At 36.6% G+C, this 16742-nt stretch overlaps 2 protein-coding genes across 2 annotated transcripts; one reads left to right on the top strand and one right to left on the bottom strand.

The window, feature by feature from the left end:
• Positions 1 to 201: 201 nt before the first annotated feature.
• Positions 202 to 10111, bottom strand: rassf9 (Ras association domain family member 9). Its single transcript, XM_027161242.2, has 2 exons — positions 9743 to 10111; positions 202 to 2303 (listed from the first exon to the last, which is right to left on the bottom strand). Exons 1-2 carry the CDS (start codon positions 9787 to 9789, stop codon positions 1034 to 1036), a joined length of 1317 nt encoding a protein of 438 aa, XP_027017043.1. The 5' UTR covers positions 9790 to 10111; the 3' UTR covers positions 202 to 1033.
• A 1215-nt stretch (positions 10112 to 11326) lies between these two features.
• nts (neurotensin) lies at positions 11327 to 15043 on the top strand. Its single transcript, XM_027161978.2, has 4 exons — positions 11327 to 11733; positions 12519 to 12580; positions 14185 to 14388; positions 14649 to 15043. The coding sequence occupies exons 1-4, from the start codon at positions 11673 to 11675 to the stop codon at positions 14784 to 14786; spliced, it is 465 nt and encodes a 154-aa protein (XP_027017779.1). The 5' UTR covers positions 11327 to 11672; the 3' UTR covers positions 14787 to 15043.
• Positions 15044 to 16742: the final 1699 nt, after the last annotated feature.

Below are 16742 nucleotides of genomic sequence, written 5' to 3'. Positions count from 1 at the left end.
CAGTGAAATATTGGGTGATCAAAATGTATGTAATAAATAAACTCTTTTTCTAAGCAATTTAAAATGATATGTTTTTCACATTGTCTGCTGTACAAATAAGTATTAATTCATATCATAGCTTTATGAATCAGGCTACATGATGTGGAAACGTTTATACTGTGAATCAACAACGAATTTTTGAAAGTTTAAGACAAATACAAATTCTGTGGTATGTTTTAATATAAAACAATACTTTTAATTATTAGCTTATTTTGTTTAATTTTTTTATATCTATACATTAAATACTTACATTCTTTATAAATAAGATATATACAAAAAAGACAGAACTGTGAAAATTTAGCATTTTGTTTAAATGGAACATTTGAAATGGACCCCGTAGTTCCAGTGAAGAGATTGTAATGGTACAGCACACAAAGACATCTCATATAATTGTGTTGTTCAAACGTTCTGGAAGAACCACATATGGGTGTGACAGTCAGGTGTCCACAAGCATGTGGCCATACAGTGTATAGTGTGGCTTATATCACTTACATCATGTCCAGTCTTCTTAAGGTGTCACAAAAAGCTTTGTTTCTGTATGGGCAAGATCTTAGAAAAGTTCTCTGTTCATAGACACATGAGATCAGACCAAGCCAAGAGAAAATAATAAATTATATACAAGTTAACACATAGATCTCTGTGAGCAAATCTAAAAGTCATAGCTGATACTTTTTTTTTTAATTAGTGCTGATTGAGATGCTGATTATGTCCACTATAGTCCACTATCAGCTTACACAAGAGATTTATGTCTATACTGTAAATGGTGCCTGTTTGATAGCTAGACTATTTGAGCGCATAATTAAAAATACAGATTTTTCACTGGCATTGATATTAATGCATCACAATTTTAACCACTTTTGTTGTTTGAACAAGACCCTGATTATAAAGAGCTTGCAGGAAAGAGCCTAATTATGAAGAGCCTCCTTGAGAACACCTACTCATCAAGTCCAGCTGATAAAGTGGGCAATGTACTTTATATTTGCTCGTCCATTATTTAGACATCAGTGTCCAATGGGGGCAGACTGTCCATGCAAGGGGACAGAGAGTCCTGACTATGAGTGGAGCTTATTCCAGTGTCTGAGTCTGTGTCTGTCACATCACTAGGTGAAAGCTTCTGTCTAAGTGTCACTGTGGTCTTCTGAGAGGCACCAGGCCAGGCTGGGCTCTTCAGGTAAGCAGAGTTAGGTGGCTCAGCACAATCCTCCAGCTGCAATGCAGTCAGCTGGGCAATAAGGTGCTGGTACTCCTGGTTCCTGGATTGCAACAATGTTGTGTTCTGCTGAAGCTCCATTTCAAGGTCCTGTGTCTGTGTGTGGAGGGAAATTCCTGCTCTCATACTTGCCTCCAACTCACTCTGCAATTTATCCATCTCTAAAGATTCTGCAGAGGACAGGGCATAGATGGAGTCAAACTCCAAAGCAGGATTTACAGCTGTTGCCCCCTCAAGTTCCTCAGAGTCCAATGTGCAAACAGCTTTCCTCAGTTCCAGGTCAATATCTCTAGAAAGCTCATCGATGAGTTCCTTATGTCTGAGCACCTGTTGATCCAGTTGTGCAATACCATCACTAGTATACAGGTATTCCTGCAATTGGTCCTCGCACTGGAATATAGACAAGGAAAGCATTGGGCTGCTGGCTCTCTCAGAGATCTTGGAATCATGGAGAGAGCTTTCTTTTAGCTGCTGATCCACAAGCTGGAGCTCCAGGTCCAGTTCCCGTATCTTGTTAAGCTGCTGCCGGATGGTGTAATCCTGGGAAATGATAAGTTGTACCATTTTGTCAATTTCCTCTGAACCATCTGAACTTCCTGCCCTCTGCATTTTCTCCAGTTTGCGGAAGGCCTTCTTCACCATTCGTTTCTGCCGCTCCACAGGAACGTTCCTGGCATACTGCGTTGGACCCTGCTCCCATCTTTTAGACCTAAACCCCTTACACTTTGAAGACCTTTTAGGTACAAACTCACTAGTCTTCACTAAGACAAACTGTATGAAGGGTCTCTCATCACCCCATGCATTCCACAAGCGGAGGATACGTGTGAGGGGAGGCAGAGCCCTTTCAAAACCTTTCCACCGCTCCAGAAGACAGAACTCTTTTGGCTCTCCATGTAGGACTCTTTTACTTTCTGGTATGGTCTTATGGTCCTTCAGTAGAGCCTGCACCAGATCAGCGCAGGTTGTATGCTTAGTGACACCAGAAACAACTTTCTCCTCTTTACCTACTAAAACTTGAATTTCTTTTGCTGGTGTTTCCTCTGTTTCTTTAGACCTGAGGAAAAAACCCAAAAAAATTCCTTATTACAAATGCTGAACTATTTGAAGGCAATTCAGTACTCGCAATAAAATGAGAGATAATTTTGGATAAATTGCTTAAGTAACTCCATGTTCCATCACCACTAAAATGTAAATTGACTTGGGTACACAAGTTATAGCATGTAGCTTAGCCAGATAAATTAAGTAAGGTTCATGAAAAGGTTGCATGATAGTAATGTAAAGTAATAAAAAATAAAGTAATACAAAGTAATAATCTTGATTATTTAATAAATGACTTGCTATTGAAAACCTATTGTGTAGTTAAAGCAATGTTAGGCCCTCAATTTGTAAGACAGAGAAACACACATTATATATACTGTATATATATGAATTAAACTGTTCACTGTATTAAATATTGTCAGTTTAAAGACATATAATTTGATTAAACACAAGGCAAACTTGAAGAGGTCTCGTCAGTTTCTTATCCACATTGTGCAGTTCTGGTGGTCCACAGAACAGAATTTTTATTAACACTATTTAAAATAAGTAGGAAGACACAAAGGTTTACGTTGAGCCCCTTGCGCTATACTTCTGTACTTGTGACAGTGGGCTATCCTTTTACAGATTAGAGACAGATAAATCCAGCACATTTAATATGAATAAAGTTAACAGGCCTTTAACATTTACAATATATAATGAAGAAACACATCCCTTCATTGAATTCCTAGACTTGGAAAAAGTTTCTGTCTTATCCACTACATCGAACTTGAAGATAATTGTTCAGTGTTAATTATGGTTAATGGTGCTCTATTGAGTGTATGAGCATGGTCTTTGTTACGCTTGTGTCTGAAGATGGTTGATAGAGTTACCACAGTAAAAGCTCATTTACTGAGGGTTTATAGAAAATTTCAATTACAGATTAATTTCAAATGAATAAAAGCAATAAATAATAATCCTATACATGAACATAACTGAACATGTTGGGTGATACCACATTTACTGCTCCAGGCAGAGTTCTAGAAATGTGGTTGCTAAGCTGAACTGCTTGACTTTACTTAGGGTAGACTGGCGTTGTGTGCCGTCATGATACAGAGATACATAACAGTCTTAAAGAGATTAGTTTATGTGAACATTTAAAAAAACTGCACATCTCTGTCAGTTCTCAAATCTCAGTGTGCCATTTACAAACAAAGGTAATCGCAAGCGTGGAACTGTGAAGCTGTCATGTGTGAGATCACTTCAGTTCTGTGAGCACTAAGGACCTAAAGAGTCTACACTTTACTCATATCAAAAAATGTCATTTGTAACCTTGCTTTTATTAATATTTTGAGAATGTGTGTTTAAATATGTAGTAAACATGCTAAATTATACATGCTTCACAATTTTTTCTTCAACTTGTATAATATTTTGGGATTCTTCTTCTTCTTCTTCTTATTATTATTATTATGTTTGAAAACTGCAGTAATAATAAAAAAAAGGTAAAGCAATGTAAAAAACAAAAAATAATGGCATTCACATTAGTTGAAATCTACATCATTACCACCGATTAAGTTTGACCGTTTACTGGGGTTAATTTCCACACAATTAACTAAAAAAGATTATTCTATTACCAGATCAGGGCTAGCTCTGTTTTGAGTAATAACACCTCTGGCTAGAACCTCAGTACTAAAATGCATGAACAAGTACTGAACAAATAGGGTTCTATCAGGGTGAAAAATAAATGGCAGATAGAAAGGTCATGGTTTGTTAATGTAACGCTTAACATTAGTAATTAGAATAAAAATCTATATTTATGTAAGCCAAAAATAATCATTAGAAGAAAAAATCATTTTTCAGCACAACTTGCTTGTTAACCTGGCCTTTTCAGATTTGTACCCTGGCACAACATTATCTAGGTTTCCACCTGGCCCAGAAAAACAAGTGGCATATTGTGTGAGTCCTTGATAAAAGACCCCAAAGGAATGTAATACGTATGCAACAATGTGAGTGGCTGGTTAATGGTTAGAAGATCCTGAGAGTTCAATTGAGGCAAGTAAATACCTGAGCTACTCAAATAGCAAACAACTTAATATATCTCCTGCATACACAGTGCCTAGGAGCACTTAAATCAAAAGTACAGAGCTGCTGCCTCAGCAGATATGTAGTGTCCAGGATTTGGGAATAATATTTAATTCTTCTGATTGAATTAAAATTTTAAATGGAGTTAAAATCCTATGCAGGCACTGTAAAAACTTTCTGTGGTGAGATTCATCAGCACTCAGCACTATGTGAATTTTCACCCCCTAGTTAACTAACATGGTGTCTGTGGATTACAAAAAATACATGTTACATGTCATGTTATGCACTAATGAGACACTACTACTAGTAATCCTAGCTAATCCATTAGGGCACATGATGCAAATCTAGTTTTATGGCATACCGTGAATTTAGAACAGTATAACTGATGTTAAATTGTACACACACACACACACACACACACACACACACACACACACACACACACACACTCACACACACTCACACACACACACACACACACACACACACACACACACACACACACTCACACACACTCACACACACACACACACACACACACACACACACACACACACACACACACACACACACACACACACACACTCACACACACTCACACACACTCACACACACAGTATCCAGGGTCAGCATCTACCTAAGTACCTCCTCAACAGCTGTCCTTTTGAAACATGACTTCCTCAATGACGTCTAACAGTGGTTAAAAGTCTATCAGTAGAGCTTAGGCAATTGTTCAAAAATTAGACATAAGGAAACGATTTCACAATGCGTATTGACGGCCTTCGCCACCTGCAGCCTTTTCTCGTCTCAAATAAATGCTAATCAACAAGAACATGAAACCACACTCCGACGACTCGAACCCAAGCAGCAGCTTGTTCAGAAACCTGGCTATCGAAATCATGCCTACATTAACTATTAACATTTACTCATGTTACTGATTTGAATTTAATTAACCTGCACATCCAAATGTTTACATGAAATATGTGCTGTTGCATTAGGAACCAAGGAATTAAGACAAACAAAGTGTATGTGAAACAGAGCCAAAGCAATCGAGCATGATATATTGACCCAGTATTTGTGTTGTAGTTTCTCTGTTACTAATTCTTTAGTCTATGCTGCCTGTGGGAAACTTAATGCCAGTTAAGAGTTTGCATTCTTTCAACAGTAAATAGTGTACAATTCTATAATGTTGACTCTGTAAAGATACTGGTGTTCCAAAGCACATATTTATACAGGAAAGGACCAAATGGGGCGATGGAAGCACCTGTGTTTGTCTTGTGTTAAAATCAGTGGACACCAGCAGCATCCTGTTACACACTTCCTGCCAACAGATATTTCCATGGCAGTATCAGAACAAAAATAGAGATTTGAAGATGAGGTATAGGAAACTTTTCATGTGGAATAACAGCACAGTGATGTTTGCAGAAAAATGAACAGCAAACACTTGATGCGTGTGAATATTTCTTCAGTCAACATATTATACAGCGTATTATATTATATAGATCTAGTCCTGTTGTGACCTAATGCTGTGCTTTAGTGACCGTTAGAGACAAACTGCATGTTGATTGCAACACAGAATGACCTTGTTGCATTCCTCCACACCCAGCATTGTGCTTGTCCAGTAAGCAGAAAGAATTAATGTCATTCACATGGTAATGAGTGTATTTAAGCTTAAGGAACAATTTTTCAGGCGTTAGTACATGTATATGTGCTACACATACAGATACTAATCACCACGATTCCTTGAGTGATTTTTGTTGCTTTACATTATAAAATCAGTACCACCATGGCTGATTGTCAATGTTAAATGATGTTAATTATTTCATTAACAATGTAAATTAAATATGTCAATGCTGAGTTGCGACAGGTCACAATAAAATTAAAAAGACTTTTCTATGAATATTTTGCCCTTAGCAGGCTACTGTAGGTAAAAACAGAAATACATACTTAGGACAAACGGCAACTTCTTAAAGCCCTAAGTGTCTACTTACATATGAGCCATTAACCGTCACTGTAAACTGTGACCGGACAAAGAAATTCTGAATGCTGTATATAGACACCACCATAAAGGATCAAATTCCATTTTTTTTGCCTGTGGTAAAAAAGGCGACATGAGGAACAGAAGCAGTGTTTAGTATTATAGTACACTTTTTCCTATTATTCTCTGTATTTGAATCTTATATACTTCTGGTCAATTTCAGAAAGGTTTATCAACTTTAATGTTTTGGATTAATTTTCTGTATCTATACAGAACAATCAACCATCTTTAACTTACAATGAATTTGTGTTCACACAGGAATAAACCAGTTCAAGCCCGAATGTCTGAACTCCTTTTGAGATTCAGCCACACAGATGAATACAGCAGAATTTCATGAAGCCATGAAATGGACATGGATAATTTATTAATAATAACTCTAAGCGTTGAAAGGTGTAAAAAAAACAGACTATTGTGAAAACATTTAACAATTCGTGTGTAAAGTGAGATGAAAAGTAAGCACAACAGAATGATAAAAGTACATGACAGGATTTTGTTGCCGACTTTGACTGGAGATACATCAACAAGAAACACTTTTCCTGACTTTCCTGAGCCTTATCTAAAAAGGATGAGGGATTCTGGCAGAATAAACATAGCTGTTGATCTTTAGTGGGACAGCAGATAGTCATCTTCCGGCGAGACAAAACAATCTGAAAGGAGTGAGCTGACAGCGCTGCATGTTTGAACTTGTATATTAAAAAAAGGTTTTGAATAATGTTCTGAGAATTAATTCTGTCCACAAGCTCACTTATATAATTAGATCCTACAACGAAGCAATTTAGCTGTCACAACAATATGTATTGCTTAATTATTATAATAAACAGTCTGGACGAAGTGGCTTATAAAATAGCTTATAAAATGACTACTGATGCTCACTGGCACACACAAAGGACTCACAGGTGTATAATATAGCATGTATAATAACCACATGTAGCAAAGCTGTGATTTACTTCAAACCCTAGGTGTTGTGATGGACCGCTACAAAAGGAAAATAAAATCATACTGTAGCAGATACAATTTCATAGCAAACACGCTGATGAATAAAATGATCCAACTCACACAAGACAGTCTTCCTGCACCACATAAAATAAGATGATGGCAGTTATATCTGATCCGTTTTCCATCTAAACACTTGAGATAATTACAGGGTGTGCTGCGTTAAAGGAAGCTGTGCCTTAATATGGAAAAAAAAAGCCTTACAAATAGTTTGTTATAAGATCTTGTTTTGGAAAACCAAAATGTCTCGTAAGTGATTGGTCAGAAGATGTTGATTGATTTCCCATAACAGCAGCTAGTGCAGTATTATTAGCTGCTAGGAAAATCACAGCTTTACATTAATGTACTCGTTCTTATACATTCTGGTTTCTATAGTAACAAGATATTACAACACAGACTCTAATATAAAAATGTTAAAGACTGTAGAACAGTGTATCCTGATCTGGGTGACACTGGATAGATTTCCCTTCTATAACTGTGTGCTATATGGTTACAAAAGTGCACTTATGTAACCAGGAAATTCATTCGTGTTTTAACACAAAGCCTGTCATGTTCAAGTTTAAGTACTTTTCACTGATAGAAACTTGAGTGCAACGTTTATGGCAACTGCAGTCCAAATGCTATCATAGCTATTGTAGCCCTAAGCCATCTTCATGGTTTCTAAGTGGTACCATCCATAATTTACTTTTCTTTAAAAAAAAAAAAAATTATTATTATTGTCCTATGCCAACATGACCCATTGTATATTCCTGCATACATAAGTTAATTCAGTGCTAAACAGGTTGTACCTGCACCCTTAGACATAAATTTGGCATGTTTGTACTTTTGCTAGCAAGTATTATAAATGGTGTTGGTATCTGGATGGTGTTGATGTCAACAGGACTAATGTGGAATTATCACAACACCGCACTGTTCATTCAGTACTGAGTGTTAGTTTACTGATGTACAATGAAAGTACATTCGACTGTGAAAGATGTTTTTATTTTTCAATCTTTTGAGTAAATAACAACCGTAAGAGTTGAACGCTGTTCATTTTAATTATATACTCTATGTATATCTTTGACACGTTAGGATTTAATAAATGAAAGGACTTCATTTTACATTTTTCATTAATTTAACACTTTTATAAACTTGGTCAGTGCTAAATTTTTGTGTATTAATGCCAAGATGAACAAGTTCATTACAGTGCCCTCACTTTAAGTTGTATAAAAAAGAAATAAAGGTTAGTGTGAATGTTAGGGATGGAGTTTGTCCACATTGGATTTGTTTGTTTAAATTTGTGTTCATTTCTCATTATATCTGAATAGTTCATTTCAGGCAGGTTACACTGAACATTGAATAAGTTGTGCCTTTATCATCATCATGAATTTTCATCATGCAGCCAGGTTGAGTGGCAATTTATTATCTGTGTGGCTCCAAAAACATGTGTGTGAACAAAAGGCATATACCGTAGTGTGCAATTGTTGGGACCTCACAACTATTAGGCAAGGAGATTAAGAACCAAAAAGGAACCACAAAACCCATTTTAAAAAGATCAATCTTAGCTGGTATCCTTTCCACTACATAATGAGGATCTTTGAAGCTGTCTATAAGCCTCAATGAGAGCTGAGAAATCTCAATGAGTATTCTGGTGCAGCGACTTCTAATGGGAATGAAGACGGTACTGCACACACTCTTCTTCTTCTTCATCTCTTATTGTATGGTGTTTAGGAAAGTTAAACTCCTCTCTGAAGGACTGCAAAGTTCCTACTACTGGTTGCCACACACTGATAAAGGTTATTACTCTGGCAATCAAATAGTAGGAACTTAACAGTACAGTGGGAAGCGACTCTCATCAATAAAATCACTGTAGGTTTAAATGTACCATAGTTGTGCTAGTCATGTCCTCCCAGTGACGTCAGAGCATCACATAGTTACTAAGTTCTTATAGGATGAAACACATTAAATAATGAAACCAGCCAAAGCAACAGGTTAACACCAGAATGGCTAAGCAAAGCAGGGACATTTCTATATAAATAAACTGGATGTCTTTCAGATAGTAGTTTTCCTATAAAACAGACTGACAGACAGTCAGACAGACAGACAGCACCTGCCTCTCTGTGCGCGAGACAGGAGAAGTGAGGAGTAACTCGAGCCTGAGCCACCATATGATCTAACAAGTCTGTATACTGTCTTTAGACCTATTACAACACTGAAGGATTTTCACCATCCATGAAAATACTTTAATCTCCATCAAACATGGTACAAAATAAAAAAAAGATTAAAATACGATTTTTGTTGCTGGAGTCTATAAAGGTGTTAAAAACAATAGTCACACGAGTTTACAATGAGTTACACGGGATTAAATGTCATTTGGAAATACCTACTTGCTTTTCTGTCGCGCTTTCAGAAAGTTTTTCCCAAACGGCGCCATTGTGACAGAGAAAAGCCGTCAGTTCCGAGGCATCGCGCGAGTCCAGCGCACAAGCGCACAGCAGAGCGCACAGCAGAGTGCAGGCTCCTTACTGACGGAAAACTTCCCCAACTTGTGAACACAGTGAAAATACTGTGTCAATGAGCCGTCCCACAACGAGGAGGGAGCTGGTCTACGTCTCAAATCCCCACACTATCCCTACTACAAAGAAATAATCACCATACACCAAAAGAGTGAAGAGTTTTACTCCATTGTTCAGATCTGTACTGATGTTTTTTTTTAGCTCGTTGCCTTGAAGTGCTCTATCTTTTTAAAGTCGAACTGTGGTTTTTGTTGATAAACTAAAGGCGCCATAAGATGGCGACGGGAATTCCCCCAGGGGTAAATAAAGAGGGTAATAAAAAACCTGCATGTCTCTAAAGCTAATGCGCTAATACTTAACTTAGATGTGTGGCCATTAATCTACCACTTTTCTCACCCTTCAAGCCATTAATGTATGTTCTCTATAGCAAAGAGCAAAGAAGGAAAAGTACAGAGATTTTAACCAGGTAATATTCCTGTATTAAACAGTCAAAGCCATTTAAGCAGGAGATAAAGAACAACACAACAAAAACAAACAAACATACAAACTCATCCTGAATTTGAGTGGTGGTCCTGGGAAACACATATACGTGTCAATTTCCTCTATTGGGATTTCTGTACACCTCAGGAGTTTACCTGTGAACCTCCTGAACTTCTCCTTTAACTTGTATCTTGTACCACTTGAATGAAATGAGATCCCCAAAAGTGAAACTGTGTAAAATGCATTTATATACAAGTCGAACTTCACTGAAAGGTTTTGTTAACACATTCATGATTGTGATCTCATCTGACTGATCTCTACTCACATTAAAATGTGTGGTGAAATAACAAACGATTACGACATGATTAATATCTGATCTGGTAACTAAAACCATTTTTAGCTATAGAGTGTGAGTAGGTTCTCCTCATGGTTTTAATGATGAGCTCATAGTGCAAATGTATTGCTGGCATTTTCACAGATGGTATGAGATTACATACTGGATTTATTAGGGACATGTCTGTTTTGAAACAACATGTAATGATCCAAAGCATTATTAAAGCATTGCATTCCTGGTTTGAGAAAATCAAACTTGGCGATTTTTTTTAGACATCTTTAGGCAGACTGACAAGCATTCCTTACTCAATGTGATACTCACAGAATGCTAACCTAAGCATGATTAGAAAATAATGAAAATATTTCTATATGAGTTTAGTAATATATTTTCAGTTACTTAAAGAAGATGAGTCAAAGATTGACATGTCAAACATCTTCACTGAGCACTAATGCAAAGAGCTCATCCAGTTGGAATGCTTTTTGGAAACATCACAAACTTAACTATGCATCTCACTTCCTAAAAAGGAGAAAAACTTCAAATGTTGCAGGTACGTAGGTTTTGGCGTCAGCCATGAAAGTGGCAGACACGTATTTCTGTCGTGTCTTCTGATGTCATCAAGACGCTGGACGCAGTGCTGATAGGAGAGAGCTAGACTGGGAAGGATGGAGAGAGCTGGAGAGGGGAGGGAGGAGGTTGGATGAAGCAGCCAGTGACATCACTCCAGCTCTTATATACTGGGTGGAATGGAGCCCAGCACTCCTCAGTTGATTCCTGAAAGAGCTAACAGGACACAAGACACAAGACACGACAGGCTGGATAAGGACCCAAAAGAAAAGTGTCTGTTGGAGTTGGCCTGAATTCTTTGTCTTGATCTCTATATCATTTACTTTGCCCTGTTCACTCTCTTCACTCCTTTTAGACTTGACCAATAACCTTATGGACTTGGGCCTAGCTTAAAAGTTCAAAATCTGTGGGATTGTCAGCAAGATGTCAGTGCAGTTGACCTTTGTGGTTTTTCTTTTTCTGACCATCAATGGACTCTGCTTAGGTGGGTACTTCAGCTCTTCATTACCCCATACAGTTTTGGTGTGATTCATCACATATTAGATAATATTAGAAGGTGTAGAAACTACTTGTAAGTGAGCTACCTGCTTGAACTCATAGAGCTACTCATACAGTGTACAGTATATTATATTTAATCATTTGAATGCAGTCTCATATTAATGCATTTAAGTACATTTAAAATTAGAGAAAAACAATCTACAAAAAAATCTACAATTAATTCTACAATTTTACTCAGATGCAAAACACATATACTGTATTTTATTATAATAGTTTCTTAAGCTAAATTCCAAAGCAAATTGGAATCAAATTGGTCTTCTCATAAAGAGCGAGAGTGAGAGAGAGAGAGAGAGAGAGAGAGAGAGAGAGAGAGAGATGGAGAAAAAGAGGAAAATAAAAGGTAAGTGAAAGAAAATAGAATTATTACAGTTTATATTTTAATAAATTTTAGTTTTATGATTTCACTTCAATGCAATCAATTAATTCTTCACAACCCACCAAATAGTGGTGCTGCAAATAGTTCCATCTCCAAAACAGTTAAATCTGAACTAGGCATGAAATTCACTGTCTTTTCCTGTGAAAAAAAACCACTCCCTGTTAGTGTGTGTGTTTTAGGCACGTCTGGCCAAGTTGGAAAAGATCACACAAATGATTGAGTTGTAAAGTGAAGCGTGAAGATGAGCAATTATTGAAATTAGCTTGGATATAAACTGCTACTTTTTCCATTGGGCATATCTGTACAGAACTAACATTATTACTGTTTCTTCCCAGATGCTGATCAGGCTAAAGAGGCGATGGAAGAGGAGATACTGAGCAGCCTCTTTACTTCAGAGGTAGAGTATTACTGTACTTTAAGAGTGAAAGCCAATCGCCGATATTATTCTGTCTGGAAGTCCTTAAAATATTTTAAATGTCGAGAGATTGGTGAAAGTGTTTTGATGATGAATAGAGGTTGAGCATAAGGAGCTAGCAAAAAGCTTGCTCAAGTGACTACAGATGTTAGCAGGAAGTCTTTGGAGTGCTGATTTGACCTTTAAGAAAAAGACAACCAGACTAACTTTAATGTAAGATGGTATTCATGTCTGCTTTTTAAAGATGGTTCTTCCATCATCAGGTTAATAAATTAGAAATCTAATTTCTATTTAAATGGATAAGTGAGATTTATAAATTTACAATTTGTGGTGGCTAAAAAAGCTTCCAAGCTTTCTGAATTGATAGATGTTGAGACTGTGACTTTAAACAGAATGATACTGACTTGGCTCCATGGCACACACTATTTAATGTTCTGTATAATTTTATGAACCTTTACATTATTTAGTTGTGACATCAAATATGGTTGGAGCATTCGGCCTGAAATAAAGGCTTGTTATAGTGTTCATTACCTGTGTGAATGCATCTGTCAGATTCTTCCCTCCTCTAGATATCAGTGCTGTGAGCACAACAAAATTAAAGGAGTAGTTCTTTAGGAAAATACATAGACTCACTTTATTGATCGGCTTATTGACTAACTGTTTTCACTTCTTGTGTATTTTTACTTGCTACTTATCATTTTATTCATTGAACGGGATAACATCTGTTTGGTTGTGATGATGTATAGCTGTCTGATTCTGGTCCACAAGTGCTGATGGAGAGTGTGGGTAAGCCTAGAAGTGTGCCACTTATCATTCATCGCATCGGTTTCCAGACACATTTGCTTAACTGATGCAATTTACTCACAAGCAGACATGGGACTGATTTCAATAATAGTTCAGAATTTAATTAAGCAGTGCATTCTCAATTATGGGATTTGCTTGAAATGCAATATATTTAACTTCACCAGTGCTTTGCTCACGGAGATAGACATAGACAATGTTCATTATTTTGAAATATATCAAACACAATATTTGTAATGAAATTTACAAGCCAGCGGAAATGCAGTCTGAAGAGCATCCTATGTCTGAAAGGACTCATGGGAATGCAGGGAACACAATGAAATATCCCTGTTGCTTGTCTTTCACTTAGAGAGAGAAGCATCTCTAAGCTGATCAAGTTGCCCTCAGTCTGATTTTTAAACTGAGATCATAGGATAGAAAACAAATCGATTGATCAGCAATTTCAGTTTCTATTACACTTCTTATTGCCATTCTTGAGGGTTTTATTATTGACCGCATACAGTCAGGGGCATTAAATGGGATTTATAGACCGCATGTCAGGTTTAAATGAAGTTAGTTGGTACTGTGGATGCATTAAAATGAGAGCACTGAAGGCTGGGAAACAAATCAGAGGGGAAGTGGTAAAGTGGGTATGTTATGGGTTTGCTGTCTTAGAGCACAATACTGCTTTAATTTTCAAAAATAAGACACAACAGGTCTCTCTCTCTCTCTCTCTCTCTCTCTCTCTCTCTCTCTCTCTCTCTCTCTCTCTCTCTCTCTCTCTCTCCTTTCTGTGTACACAACAGAGCAGACACAGCTCCCCCCTGTGGCCGATGCCTGTCCTAAACATGTGTCGTTTGCTGGCAAAGATTAGTGAGCCCTGGCAGGATGACTGGTATGCAAACAAGATCCAGCCAGCTTATGACCAGAGGGTCTCCACTGATATGAGCCAAACTTCACAGGAACTGAATGACCTCTTGACCCTCTGCAGAGTTCTCCAGCCCAGAGAGGTGGGAGATGGAATGAAAAAAAGAAAAGATGTATTTACTTGCTATTCCATAATTTCACTCTACAGATGCAAACACAGTATTATTAACACATTTTATACCACATCATAGGTTTTATATTTACATGAACCCAGAGCCTGTGCACGACCATAATCACAATACAGCACACTGCATTAGATTCATTACACCTTCACAAACCCAGCACACAGCACACATGAGCACACACATAAACCTGTTGTCTTCATTTCTTTCTCTTGTTTCAGCTTGACCAAGAATACCTTGAGGTGGACCAGAACAGCGACAGGCCACTGAAACGAAAATCTCCATATATTCTAAAGAGGCAACTGCACACCAAGAAAGCAAGACGGCCATATATTTTGAAACGAAGTTCATTTTACTGACCTCATGAGCACCGACACACTGACACTTTGCACTCTGTGAATATGTTGCTATTTTCACAGTAGTAATATCTAAGTGGTAGTATCTGCTTTATGTGTTCACTTTGGTTTGCTTTAACTTATTGTCCTACTGGAGTTGCATCCTGTGTTCTCTTTTACTAAGGGACTGGCTATGTAAATAAAATGAATAAGCAATTACTGTAAGTTTTCGTGAAATATTATTATATTTCTTCAAGTATTATTTATTTATATTTATGACTACGGTGACAGATTGATGGAATTAAACGATCACTCAACTACTCAAAACATGCTATCGGTTATTTGACTGAATTGAACATATGAAACAGATTATTAAATTATTAAATTATCCTTTTTTTTCTAATAAAAAAAAACATTTAAAAAGTACAAAACAACAAAATACACCTAAATGTTATTTTCACTTTATGATTGCAAATGGATTTGCTGCTTGCTTCTATATCAGAGTTTAGTAAATGTAATTGCATCTAGAAGATCATCGCTTTTCTAAATTGGTCTTCATTCTTTTAATCAATATTATTGATTTCCATGAACAAGGCCTTAATTACAACATGAAACACCAAAGGATCACTGGACAAAGAAATTGAAACAAAAATTCTAAGGGGGGGAAAAAGAGAATGAAGATTAATTTGCAGTTAAATGTGTGGCATGAAGCATGATGATGTGACAGTGGCTTGAGTGACATCTTTAAAAATAACACCATATAAATACCTACAAGCCGTATGCAGTAGAGTGCATAACTTTAGGATGCAATGAAGACTTAGCTGTAATATAATGTATTAGTTTTCACATGCCGAATAGTGTTTAATTAAACTAAGAATAGTGAAAAATATTGCTTTAAATCTTTAGACACATTTTGTTGTTAAATTGCTAAAAACCTAAATTTTTAATTACATGCTGCCTTTCTGCCTCTGACCTGTTACATATCCTATATGTAATTTATTTTTAAAACTCTATCAGCAGTGTTCTTTACACACTGTTTTTTTCTTTTTCCATGCCATTTATTATCGGTTTTATTGCCAGTCATACGTTGTGTATGTCATAGTGCCGGCTTCAAATAGGTACGGCAGCACAAAGGGTCATAACACGTCATACTGTCATGACATGTAGAACGTATTATATATCATGAGAATTGTATGTGATTTGTATATAAGGCAGTTCTAGACAAAGTCACCAATTCCTCACATATCAAGTGATTGCAGAATAGACATTTCTTAGTCTCTTAGTTGTGTTAATGTTTGTGAAAGCAAAATCAAACCAAAAAATTCAAACCAATTCATTTGATCAGGCAGCTTGTAATGAGCCTGGAATGATTGATGATGTAAAGGCTGAAAGGCAGATGTGGAATTTATATTGGATTACTTCTATGCTAATAAAAATATTTAATAATATATATCATATATATATAATAATAAGTGAAAACTAAATCATCCACCTTGTTGAGATGTTTATGGTTTATAGCTATGCACAGTCATCCTGGCCTATTGCTCTTTATACGTATGCCAGCATTTCTTTAGACTTAATTGAAATATTAGTCTTATTAATTGGCTCCCTTTTTATTTTTCATATTCTTTAATTAATGCCAATAATATTTAAAAAATAATAATAATTGTACAAAAAATATTTTTGTTATTGTTAATCTCTGTCCTAGCATGCAGAGATGTTTTTCTCTGAACTAGCATGAGGAGATGTTTTTGATAGTGACTACAAATTAGTTTGGTGCAAAAAACATCAAGTGAGTGACAGGTCTGTTGGCGTTAATGCCTTGATGAGGTCAGAGGAAAATGGCTTGATTAGGAAGGAAACAGGAACTTAAATAAGCACTCTTCAAAATTTTGGGTGAGCAAAAAGCATCTTAGAACACACAAAACCCCAAACTTTGAGTTGGCTGGGTTATAATAGAAGACCACACTGGGTTCCACT

This window comes from Tachysurus fulvidraco, chromosome 13, assembly GCF_022655615.1.
Source record: "Tachysurus fulvidraco isolate hzauxx_2018 chromosome 13, HZAU_PFXX_2.0, whole genome shotgun sequence".
NCBI lineage: Eukaryota > Metazoa > Chordata > Actinopteri > Siluriformes > Bagridae > Tachysurus > Tachysurus fulvidraco.
The sequence above is the reverse complement of the archived record's forward strand: the minus strand, read 5'-3'. Positions and strand labels throughout refer to the sequence as shown.

Coding starts and splice junctions, on each gene's coding strand:
- rassf9 (XM_027161242.2), bottom strand. CDS start 9,789: ATGGCGCCGTTTGGGAAAAACTTTCTGAAAGCGCGACAGAAAAGCAA. Junction 2,304..9,742: donor AAAGCGCGACAGAAAAGCAA/GTAGGTATTTCC, acceptor TTTTTTCCTCAG/GTCTAAAGAAACAGAGGAAA.
- nts (XM_027161978.2), top strand. CDS start 11,673: ATGTCAGTGCAGTTGACCTTTGTGGTTTTTCTTTTTCTGACCATCAAT. Junction 12,581..14,184: donor GCAGCCTCTTTACTTCAGAG/GTAGAGTATTAC, acceptor TGTACACAACAG/AGCAGACACAGCTCCCCCCT. Junction 14,389..14,648: donor GAGTTCTCCAGCCCAGAGAG/GTGGGAGATGGA, acceptor CTCTTGTTTCAG/CTTGACCAAGAATACCTTGA.